At 32.8% G+C, this 13,049-nt stretch overlaps 1 protein-coding gene across 1 annotated transcript in view; it reads right to left on the bottom strand.

The window, feature by feature from the left end:
• ABCA12 (ATP binding cassette subfamily A member 12) overlaps window positions 1–13,049 on the bottom strand; it is a 222,592-nt gene that overhangs the window by 98,501 nt on the left and 111,042 nt on the right. Inside the window, 5 exon segments of the mRNA XM_051983610.1 lie at window positions 711–823; window positions 928–1,184; window positions 6,996–7,102; window positions 8,134–8,252; window positions 9,458–9,533. Coding sequence (XP_051839570.1) covers window positions 711–823; window positions 928–1,184; window positions 6,996–7,102; window positions 8,134–8,252; window positions 9,458–9,533 — 672 coding nt within the window.

Genomic DNA, 13,049 nt, shown 5'->3' with positions numbered 1-13,049 from the left:
CAATCTCCACTCTGCAAATACCGTTTTTATTATTTTTATTATGCTTCTCTTATGTAAATGTGCTTTCTTTTATTTTTGGACTTTGGTTCTATCCAGTCTTATAGCTGGCTACAAGTTGACAAAAATTCTAAATGTCTTTCTTTTCAACCTGGAGATATGCTAAGAAGGCATACCTTCTATTACAAGAAACAAATGTTCAGGAGCCAGGACATTGATGGAAGGGTCTTAGATAAGAGGTCTTTAGACAGGACTGCTTTTTCCTCCTTAGATTTTTACATATGAGACAATTAGCTATATCTGATTTTTTATCCCTGTAAAAGCAACTGGCATATACTGTGCTTCTCTTAATACAGCCAATTAAAAAGTAGAAGATGTAAATAAATTTAATTTATAATAATAATATAATATATATAATCATACACAATACATAATTATATGTAATATAATAATAATATAAATAAGTAAAATTTAAAAATATCATTTGCTCTTAGCTTAAAATCTTTGTGCACTCTCCTCCCTGAGCTCACTAGATGACTGGGTAAGTAAGGTAATATTTCCTAGCCTTAGGTTTTTCACATGTAAGAAATGATAGCCAAGGAAGTTGTTTAAGTTCCTTCAAAAACTGAAAGGACTCATCCCTTCTTAAACTGCAGTATAAGAAGTACATGCATGCTAATAAGTCAGATTTTCAAATATAGATGGGAAAACACCTGGTTTTTCAGAAGCAGTCGCGCTATTATTGACATGCAGCAAGGGTTCTACGACTGGTATTAACTGTGTGATATTTTCCAAGTAATTCATTTGCAACACCTGTTCTAGGAACCTGGAACAAAATAGAAAGAGAATAAGAAATTCAACTGAGCATTTCAATAATTTTAGAAAGATTCTGCCAGGGTGGGAAAAAAAAAGACAATGGAGAAAACTTACCGATCCATGTTTAAATTAATTTTGTTTGGATCCCCAGTAAGCAAATCCTTTAGCTTCTGAGATATGATATTGTCATGGTTCAGTAAGCCTGCTGCAATTTCTGTGCCGAGCTCAGCTGCTTCAAGGAATTGCATGTGGAAGTGACTCCCTTCACATAGCTTTCCAAAGCTAATATTAGGAAACTGGCAGGTTTCTTCTATCGAATAGAAGGTCTCCGATTCACAAAGAAGTTTGGTCACGTTTCGGAGTTGTAGCAGCTTTTCAAAACAACAACAAAAGTTATGACGAAACATGAGAATCCAGTATTGTAGCCTCTTTCTATGCGCCACACCTATGTGCGCAATCAGCCAATGGAAGGTCTGGACATGGCAGAATGTTTTCCCACTTTGAGTTAAAGGTCCTGGATTCAATCATATCCATTAAGCGATTTGGGGAAAATCTTTAAGCTCCTTTAATTTCCTCATCTGCAAAATGGGAAGTTTGAAATAGATGCCTGGGTAGCCCCATTCAGTTTCAGATCTATTATTCTATGATCTTTGTTCCTATTAGACGCTTTAAATGTTAACATTAAATGTATTTCCGTACTCTCTTTGAAGTAGTGAGGAAATATCAATGTAGTATATGACATATACTGTCAGATTGCTGATGTACTGAATTGACTTTTTTTCTTTCTTTTTTCCTTATCTGTTGCAAGAAATAGTTTGCTAGGTGAGGAGAAGGGAAGGTTATATTTGGGGGAAAGTTTAAGCTTAAATAACCATATTTAAACAAAGATACTAAAACAAAGAAAAGTAAATTTTAAAAATTCCCATTACTGGCTAGTGTTTTTCAATATATTAGCATCCCATTAGATGCCTATGGCTCCTTACAAAGCTTAGGTCAAGTGCCACCTCTTACAGGAAGCCTTTAATGATCTTCCCAGTGACAACATTGACCCATACAATGGCCTGAAATGACTCTATATTTAGCATTTATCTCCTATGTGCATGTTGCCTCCCATTTGTAGAAATAAGCCCTTTAAGGATGGGAACAATTTCATTTTTGTTTCTGTATCCCTAGGGCTTCACACAGTACTTGACATATAGCTTATTCTACATTACATTTCCTATCATGATGTACTGTAGTAAATGTTTGTTGAATTGAGTTAAGTAGAATTAATTTGGTAATTCAAGCTTAAACTATATGTAATTCATGCCTATATCTTAATGTTACAACATTCTCAGCTGATCTTTGTGGTGAATTAAGAACAATTTCCAATCAGAAGCCATATTTTGTTCATTTGTAACAACAATGACCTCTATTTTAATTCCCTACTCTAGTGCTTCATCAAGGTACAGAGGTGACTCCGGGTTCTCAAATACCAGTGTAGTATAATCAAGCTAGAAAGACTGCGGCATTTCTTGCATGGATCCCTTCTTTGCCACCACCACTCATAGCCTGAACAACTAAAATAGCCTTCTCATGGGCTTCTTTCCTAAAAACCTCTTCTTTCTCCAATCCATCCTCTATCAGCTACCTGAGCAATATCATGGAAACACAGGCTGACCATGTCATTCACCTCCTCAAAAAATACAAATGGCTTCCTGTGACTAACACGTATGTTTGGCATTTGAAGCCCTTTATAATTTGACTCCTGTCCATTCAATCTTGTAACATGTTACCTTTCTTAAACATGAAATCCTCTTTGGTTTAACCAAAATGGGCTTACTTGTCACATCTCCATCTTTAGTTTCTATGTCATTGTATAAACTGCCCACCATACCTGAAGTGTACTCCCAACCTACTCTCTAAAACTCCCTAAGTCCCTTCAAGGCTCAGCTTGAGTCACCTTTTCTTATATGAGGCCTTTCCTGATTATTTCCAGCTGTTAGTGTCTCACTCCATCCCACCCCATACTGAAAATTATCTTATATTTGCTTAAATATTTTTGCATTGAATTTTATGTATACATATTGTTTCCCCCCAATGGAATATAAGCTTCTTGAGGAAAGGGAATAGTTCATTTCTGTCTTCATATTTCAGCCAGGTACAAAAGTAAGAGTTTCATAAATGCTTAATGATTGATTTTAGTGGGGCTTCCCCTATTGGGAAACTCATTATCAGAAGATTGGCTAGAAGACCAATTATCTTATTTTGTAGCAAAAGTCATGAAATTATCTAGCAGGGTATGGAGTGGGTTCAAAACAGCATTGTACTAGAATATCCACAGTGATGAAAACAGAGAGAGCAAAGAATCATTGTAAGCTATATGGAAACTAAACATTTTCCTTTCTGACTCTGTCTCCATATGTGACAATCTTGTCAATAATGCAGAGCAAAGCAGCCAAGATGGAACTCTGAAAATCAAATCCTTAATAAAATCACCGTATCATAGGTGTTGGAAGAAAAGTTCAGCTAAGGTCTTCTCCTCCAAGGAAGGCCCTCTATTCATTGGGCAAAACTGTCTTTATGACCTTTGATATAATATAGAATTATAGTATATAATTATATGTTATTGTGACAAGAACACATGCTTTTCTTGTTATATGACTACAGATGTAACTTGAGAAATCCCTGCAGCATATTAACTATAAGAGCTCATATCATTCAAAGTATTAAGGGATTCAAAGGGAATAAAATAATTACAAGGATCTATATAGTATCCCCTAGCCATAACAGTCTTTTATAACTACCACTATGAAATTATCATATAGGTATTAAAAATGCTACCAAATCACAGAATCTTAGAATTAGAAGGGAACTCAGAATTCAATTAATTCAACTCATACATAAATATAAATTTTCTCTACAACAAAGGATTCAAACATAGTGGCATATTGTAATACTCCCCAATGAGGCAAGAACCAGATTAAAATACAATTGGCAAATATATACCAAACTAAACAAAAGTACAATAGAATACAGATAATGTTAACATATGGTTATCTAAATCAATATGTGGATGCATAGATCATTATGTAGGGTGGGTTCAAGGCCAGTGTTCTATTGCATTTATGATAATATATAATGAAGAAGAAACCCCCACTTCTTGAGGCAGATTCCAATTTTTGGAGAACTCTATTCCTTACAAACAACAGCTAGGTGATGCAATGGATAGAGTGCCTGGAGTCAGGAAGACTTCTCAATTCTGGCTTCAGATATTTACTAGCTGTGTAACTCTGGGTAAATTACTTAACCCCGTTTTCCTCAGTTTCCCTCTTTGTAAAATGAGCTAAAGAAGGAAACAGTAAACCATTCCAGTATCTTTCTCTAGAAAACCCCAAATGAGATCAAAAAGGGTTGGACATAGTTGAAACAAGTGAACAAAAATTTGTTAGGATGATATGTCAAGCATCAAATCAAAATTGATCTTGCAACTTCTATTCATTGCTCTTGTTTTACCTTCTAGGGTCAAGAAGAATTTGTCCAATTCATCTACCTATGGCAATCTCTTCAAGTGATTGAAAACAGATACCATGTCTCTCTAATTTTTCTCTTTTCCTAGACTAAACAACCTCCATTTTGTAGAAGTAGTTCTCATATGGTATGGCCATTTGTCATAATGGAAGTTTGGCATTTTGTTACAGGTTTATCAGTAACAAATAAGCAAATGCCATCTTCTTGCAACTTGAACCCAATCTCTTCGATTTCAAGTTCAGTGATTTTTTTCACCATGCCATTTAAATCTCTACCCCTACAATGTCTGATAGCCAATCTTCTAGTGATTATTGAAAGAAAGAGAAAGAGAGGCATACTATTACCTTAACATTTTCAAATTCCAATTTGGTTATTGTAGGATATAACAAATACTTTCAGTGAAATGTGGAGAGGAAAAATGCTGCATATGTATTTTAAAAAGATAAGCAACATTAATGATCAGAGTACATTCAAGTAAAACCAATATGAGTTCTCATACAACACACTGAATTTGATAGATCTTTTTTCCAGGCTGGACTAAAAGACAGCCTCCTTGCTCCAGGCTTAGAGCTTTCAAATAGGAATTAAATCTACTGTCAGTGTTATGGGACCCATCAAAGAGCACAACCATTATAGGGAAGCATTAGAATTCTACAGCAGTATTTGTTGTTTAGATTGTACTTCCTTCCCAACCCCCACCACCTTTACTCTGCCTACTCCCCAGCCCCTAAATCTGATTCACACAAAATCAAAAGGCAACCAATCACCACACACTGCCTTTGGCTTTTATCTGCTCTGTCTTCATATAAGGGATGAAGAGGATTGAGTGTGGAGTCTTGATGCAGGTCTATAAAGAGATACCAATGTCACTTTTACTACTGTTGCCACCAAAAGCCTTGTCAACTCAATTGTCCAAACAATCAACTTGCATAGTCAGTTAATCCTATTTATTTAATATGGCAATGTTGTCTAATTCTTCTCTATTTATACATATACATATACATATATATATATATGTATATATATATATATATATATATATATATATATACACACACACACACACATGAACTCTCTTTTGAAGTGATCACAAAACAGTATTTGAGAGCAGGGAGGGATTTAGAAATCACTTGGTCTAGACTTCTCATTTTGCAGATAAGGAAACTGAAGACCAGGGAGTTGAAGTGCCATATTTAAAATTACACAGTTACACCACAGAATAGACACAGTGAATGAATGAATGACATTGCCAGGATTTGAAGACAAGTTTTTGTTGTTTTTTCTTTTTACTCCAAATCCAGTGATTTTTCCAGATGTCATTTTTGAGATTTTAATCTATATTTGAACTAACACAGTAATATGATGAGGACAATAGATAAATTAAATGGGAAAGAGCCATATTGGTCATTAAGAGCCAACATGACCAGAAGAAATTAGAATTAGGAAAATTTAGTCTAAATCCTATATCTGGCATTTACAAGCTATATGGTTATAAGCACATGCTTAGCCTCAGTATTCTCATCTGCAAAGTGAGATAACAATACCTGTGCTCACAAGGCTGTTGTGAGATTCAAGTGAGATAATGTATGCAAAGTACTTAGTAGTCATTACAGCATTATATATTCATTATTAATATTGGTTATGGTGGATTTAAAATTTAATTTTACTGACTCCCTTAGTAAGAATGTTGTTCTTAAAATCCACTACCTTGAATTATAAGATGTGGGAGACTTCATGATATCATAGCTTATTAGGTATATGTATAACAACATTGGACAACTAGGTGGTACAGTAAATAGAGCACTTGGGTTGGAATCAGGAAGACCCATCTTCAAGAGTTCAAGGCTGGTTTCAGGTAGACAATTACTAGCTATAAGTGGGCAAGTCACTTAACTATGTTTGCCTTGGTTTCCTTATCTGTGAAATGAACAGAAGGAAATGGCAGACCACTGCCAAATCTTTCCAAGAAAATCCCAAATGGGGTCCTTCTGGATCAGGAAGAACTAAAATAACTGAATAATAACAATAACCTATATTATAAATCATGTTATATCCAGAGAAGCCAGTTCAGAAATTACCAACATTTTAAATATTGTGATGATAATTGCTTTTTCTTTCTTCTTCTTTTTTTTTTTTTTTGTATCCTGTACTCCCTAGGTATGAAAGCACTAAAGAGGAAATGACTTGATCTATCAATATGTTTCACTTGTGAGATCTAATCATATCTGTTTTGAAACTCAGTTATTCAGATCCCAAATATCAGGGTTCTTTCAAAAACCAGGATCATTTGTACACATTTGGTTAAATTCAATTGAATTCACCACCTTAATGAGATAACTGTATCATTAGGCACAACTTGATTAATAGGTACAATTTAGAAGAAGCTGAAATAGGCCATTTCATACTATTGATTTTCCTAGGTAATAGACACATGTTAAAGCATACATACATGCATACAAAAACAAAAACATCCTAAACCCTTCAAAAACAAAAACATGCCATTCAAAGTATTCATGTTTCTCTCTTCTCCATAACATTCCTGAACCAAAGAACAGCAAGAAATCCATTTGCAATGCTACCAGTTTGAAACCTGAACTAAATAGATGTTTCTTCAAAGAAGAAAAATAACATGATGGGATTTTTTTTTTGCCGTTTTGTTTTTGGAGTCTTACTTTTGATCTTATGATTTCTGAAACTGGAGGCAAGTAGTCCTCATAAGAGCCATTTTGATGAAAAGATTTTTTGAACCGAATGGTGGATTGTAGAAGTTTTAGATTTTCTATTAAAAAAAAAAGAAAAAAATGTCATTTATAGAGTGAGCTTAGGATCATTTTGAAAACAACTCTTTTGAAACACTAAAGTATGGTTTATCATAAAGATATTTTGAAAAATATAAAAACTATATTGCTGAGATTAGTTAGAAACATATGACTTTAAAACTGGGAAAATACACACTTAGTTTACTTTAATGATATTCTTGGATATTCAATGAAGAGACAAACCTTTTTCAAGCAAGAAGCTACCTTGAGGGATTTGTTACTTTATAATATGCTTTTATCTGTTACATCTTTCAGTACATTATTAAGTTGAAATACTTTTGGAAAAACAGGACATTATTAAGTTGAAATACTTTTGGAAAAATAGATACATAATCACTTAGAAATCAAATGTCCTTCCAACCTTGATTAATTCATGACTGATAAACAGTCCAGACTTTTCATTTGCTAGTGAGTCCTGGTTTTTTTTTTTTTTTTTTTTTTTTTTTTTTTTTTTTGCAGTAGGCAGAATGTATATCTCTTAGGAAAGAATACAAAAAAAAAAAAAAAATCCTTGAAAGGAAAAAAAGAAGAGGAAAAGGAACATTTGATTAAATGCAACCTTCATGGTTGTCCATGCAAGCAGAAAATTGAAAATGAAAAAGAGAGAGAGGGTAAGAAGCAAAATGGTATGCCATCACTACTGTCACTCCTTCAGTCAAGGTAACTTGTGTCTCAGTTTGTGAAAGTGACTGAATCATCTATATGCATTATTTTTGTTTTTCATTTTAAAAAAGAAATTAGAGGCTGCTGTAGCAAAAGGTCATGTTTACAATATTTATCATCTCTACACACCTGGCATATGTTGTTATTATTAAACAATATATTAATACTAAGAAAATAACAATCTCTTATATTTAATACTTATTTTTATATGTTCATGAACATGAGTAAGCAAGGCTTTCTTTTTTGGTTAAAGATATGACAGATTTTTTGGTATGAAAAAGGTTTCTAAAATTATGAATACTGTTTCAACCATTAAGAAGAGGATTACCTGGTGATTCATTGGCTAAATTGTCAGTTACATTTCTCACACACATCAAGTAGGGTACATAAGGACTCTCAGCAGAAATGTTTAAGAGGGCATCTTCAAAGTTTTCCAGGATAAGGAGCCTGTGAAAATTTTAGAAAATGTACCAAATTATAATAAACACAAAACAAAGATATACAACAGAGAGATTTAAAACTGTTGTTAAGGTAAATCTTAATATTTTTAGTCCCTGTGTTGTTATGTTGACTAACTTTTTCCAATGAAAACATTTAGAGAATCTTAAAGCTGCAAGTCATTTTGTCCAACTCCTTGTTATAAATTACTTACTCATGTAACTTGGTCATTGTGTTAGGTTTACTTTTTTCCTGAAAGTCTTATGATTGACCCCAAGAAAAGAATTACTCCCTTAATTTAGGATTCATTCAAATTTATATTTACTATATATGCCATATTAATTCATAAGTATATTTTAATTAAAATATAAAATATAAATTTCTTTATGTATTCTTATGGAGATTTCTATACAATCAAATTTGAAAATATACATGTAATTAAATTCAATAAGTAATTTTTAAAAAGACAAATTGTAGTTAGCATAGGTCAACAAACCTAAGGAAATCAACACTTTAAAAATTTCCTTCAAAATTACTAATTATACTAATAAAAAACCCATTTCTTTTAAAAAATTAGCTGTCATATGTAGATAATCCGAGTGTAAATCTTTTGTTATTATTTTTGGAATTATATATGTCCATATGTGTGAATGTGTCTGTTATCTATTCATCGATAAATTAGAAGCTCTGTGAAGAGAGGAGCTCATCTTTTGTACTCCCCTAGCTCTACCTGTTACAATGTCCAGCACATGTATCAGTACACAGTGGGTATATAACAAATATTAATGACTTTGTGACAGCTTCTTTGTAACAAAATGTAAGAGATGAATATTTTGATTTTTGTTAAATTATGTTACAATTAAATAGAAGTGCCATATTGGGATTATAAAAAACCTCTACTAGGAACTTTCTCCAAAGGCTTGGCTTTTGTGCTCTTTCTAACCTCAAATTACTTTGTGTTATACATACGAATCTGCATGTTGTATGAAGAATAAAAAATCTTTGAGGGAAAGGATTTTTTCCATGTTTCTCTTTTATTCCCAGTTCCTAATAGAATACTTTGCTTGTAAAAGATATTTAATAATGTTGAAAAGCAAAAGTCAAGTGTTTATAATCCCATACATATCAATGTTGACCATTACCTTTATAAATTGTTCTGATTGCTCAGGTAAAGTACTTGTTCATTTAGGGAGGAAATATATATATACACTTACTGGGCAGCCAGACTGCTTGGAGATAATTTTTCTTCACCTTCTTCATTCCAATGAGATGTTGCATTGCCTGGTCCACCTGGAAAAATAACATTGATATTGACTGTCCTTTAAAACTTTAAAAAAATGTTATTAGCTTTTTTGTTGTCATAAAACTTAAAGTAGAAACTTCCTAGATCTAATTTGAATTAATGAAACAAGAATAAAATCTTGAGGGTTTTTTTTTCCCTTAAAGAAATGATGAGACACCTTTGATTTCATAACTGTTAGAAACATTTTATAAAAAAAATAAAAACATCTGCATACTAAACAACCTTGCCTTGAAGATCAAAGCCCTATATTACTAACAAATTCTAGTCTCACTCAAACTCTACAGTCAAAGTATCTATTCTGCCTTAGGCCTGGAAACATAGGTGGCTATTGTAAAATAAAAGCAAGATCAAATGCTAAACAAAACAACAGGATAACTTCCAATATTTAGGATTTTGACCTGAAGATGTTCTTCCTTCAACTGAACCAAGCTTTGCTTAGATGCCTACTGACATCACTGTCTATTGCTTCGTTGCATCTATGACCTTTCCTAAACACAAATTCCTGATCTATTGTGATTGCAGCTGAAAATGCAGATTGGGCCATGTTAGCCGAACTGTTTTGGCTAGCCTCAAATATTGCCGTGATACATTGAGAAAATGGTCGGTCTGGAGCAAATCATATTGAATGTTGAAAGATTTAATCCAACACCTTGCATTAACCTTAGAAGTTAAACATTTTGCTAATTCAACTTCCTGCAGAAAGTCATATTGTAAAAGTATAAATATCCAATAGCATTATATCAACATTAAAAAGGAAAATGTTCTCAATGGTTGCACCATAAATAAAAAAAACCATGCATTACACTGATGCTTTTATCTATCCTATTTGGTGAAATGATATCACTGTGCTTCTCAGTGCAATCACCTTCTCTTGAGATGTTCTTCATTCTTTATAAAGAAACTAATACATCTCAGTAATTGTAGCTTTTATATTCAACCCAATCTCTATCAATAGGATGTTTTATTATTGGGTCTAATATCTTTTTTGTTTTCTCCAGTTAATGTATTCTAATGTTGCCTATGAGCTCTTATTGCCACAATATAGGGTTATTGTACAGTCTGCCAATCAATGTAGCTAACTTAACTTTTTGTGTTAATAAAAAGAGCTCTACAATTTCAAAAGGTTCTTTCTCTAATTGTTAGCTTAGTCATATTTCCATAGTTTTTGCCTCTGGTATTATTGTTTAGTACCACAGAATTGTTTAATTTGGTTATCTCTGCTCTCCTACAGAGTTTAAATCTTACTGATCATGAGATAAGACTTGCCCAGGCTCTTTTCAGGATATAAGTGATGATTTCTTCCTTATAATAACTAATTCTAAAGACAAAGGAAATATCAATTAAAATGAAAGCTTGGGAATGAAGAGGCCTGGGATAGAAAATTGTCTGTCATGAACAGTAGACATGTTTGAATGTGTGAGGTAAACCAATGATCTCTTATAATACTACTAATAATAATCATAGCTGACATTTATATAGTACTTTAAAGTTTGCAAAGATCTTTGCTTATATATTAGCTTTTATTGCTCTTTCCAGGGTTCCCTCTGGATCTACCAATAGGTTCCCATGTGATGTTAAGAAATTTACTTTGTGTGTATAAAAAAGTAATGGAATTTCTCTTCTTCATTCAATTAATAAAATGAATAACTAGGAGAAATGATTTTTTTAATATATGAATATTGGCCCCAACCCTGATGCCAAGATGGGAATAAATTGACTTTCTGAAAGCAAATTTGGTCTCTCGTCCCTAAGGGACTAAAAATATCTTTGAAGAAATGATGTACTAAATAGATCTTAATGAAGTGTAAAATTTAATGGACCTCTATCAAGTCAGAATTTACTTCTTTTTCACTGGTGAGATCAGGCATGTTTAGAAAGAGTATACATAAAAATCTAGCATAGTAATAACTTCCACAAAGCAGGGAAGGTATGGCTATGGGGATTTTTTTTGTTTCATTTTGTTTTATTAACTTACAGAAAATTTCACATTTTGTTAAAAAGCAGACTTCAATGAGATACAAAGGTAAACTTTGCTCTTAGAACTCCAGTGTTCCAAATTGCAAATATTAAAATTCTAATTACCTATATGAACATTCAAGAACTTAAAAAACCCAAAGCATACCAAAATTACTATGAGTTGTTTACTTAGATACTTTAACTAACTTTTTTTTTTTGATACTTTTTGCTCCTTTCTAGGTTAAAAAAAAAAAACAGATATTTCCCTGAAACTTTTGAAAGTCCACTATCACAATAAGGAAAGAGGCCTAAGGGCAGTAAGATGTTTCAGTGGATAGAGCACCAGCCCTGAAATCAGGAAGATCTGAGTTAAAATCCAGCCTCAGATGTTGAACACTTCCTAGATATGTGACCCTGAGCAACTCACTTAATTTACACACACACACACACACACACACAACACACACACACACACACACACACGGAATGTTTCCTGGTTGCTGACTGGATAAGATTATTTTGAGGGAAAAGTTGAGTTATAATTTACATTCACACATATATTTCTGCATATATATATACACACACACAACACACACACATACACATGTTGTATGTGTGTGTTGTGTGTGTGTGTATAAAACTTTTGCTATCTCTGCTAATCTCAACTACTATTTATTTCTTTGGCTTTAAGAGCACTTGAAGAGCTTTTGAAACTTTTGTCCTTTGTGAAATTTCACAACTTTATCACCTTGCTCTATAATTATAAGGTGTGAGTCTGATGATAAAAGAGGATAGTGGGGAGGAACTTGATAAAGGTTCTTGAAACTTTAAAATACAAATGGAAAGAGCACAAAGAAAAAGAGTGATAATATATTACTGAACTGACACTGAATGTTAGGCCTAAGTTTTGACTGCTTTGGCTCTTTTGCTGATGCTTTTTTAAGATCATTAAAAGACACATCAAACTAAACAATCACACCAATCTTGCCTATTAGTCATTAATACAATAATCAGACAGAAAGAAAAATTTTGTAAAACTAATAAAACTTTTCAATTTAGGCTTTCTACTGGTTATTATCCTAATTCCTTTGCCTCTTGTTTTTCATTGAAATAGGATAATAGCACTGTTCAGAGTTCATAAAAAAAAAAGCCTATTAGAACCATGGAAGAAGCATTAATATTGCTTTTATTGTTGTCTTGAAGATTAAAAAAAAAAACTACTACATAGTATTTCTAAGTGAGAAATTATATCTATGGAAAAAATCACATGACATAGAACAGTTCCTTCATTTATCCACAAGTGAAAATAAATGAGAGCCAGAATATATCTGAAGGAGGAATTATTTTAATCAAATTCCAGATTCTCTCCTTCTCCTCCTCCAAAATATATGATACTGTCCTCCCAAAAAGTCACCAATAAAGGGCAGATTTTTTATTTGTTTTACTACTAGAGATGGTGGAGCTGTGGTAATCCTTGGATCCTTGACTTGTCCTCCTTTAAAGCAAAAAAATACCCATTTAGAATGATGAACAGGGGTTATTATGTC

Source organism: Antechinus flavipes, chromosome 3, assembly GCF_016432865.1.
Source record: "Antechinus flavipes isolate AdamAnt ecotype Samford, QLD, Australia chromosome 3, AdamAnt_v2, whole genome shotgun sequence".
Taxonomy (NCBI): Eukaryota; Metazoa; Chordata; class Mammalia; order Dasyuromorphia; family Dasyuridae; genus Antechinus; species Antechinus flavipes.
The sequence above is the reverse complement of the archived record's forward strand: the minus strand, read 5'-3'. Positions and strand labels throughout refer to the sequence as shown.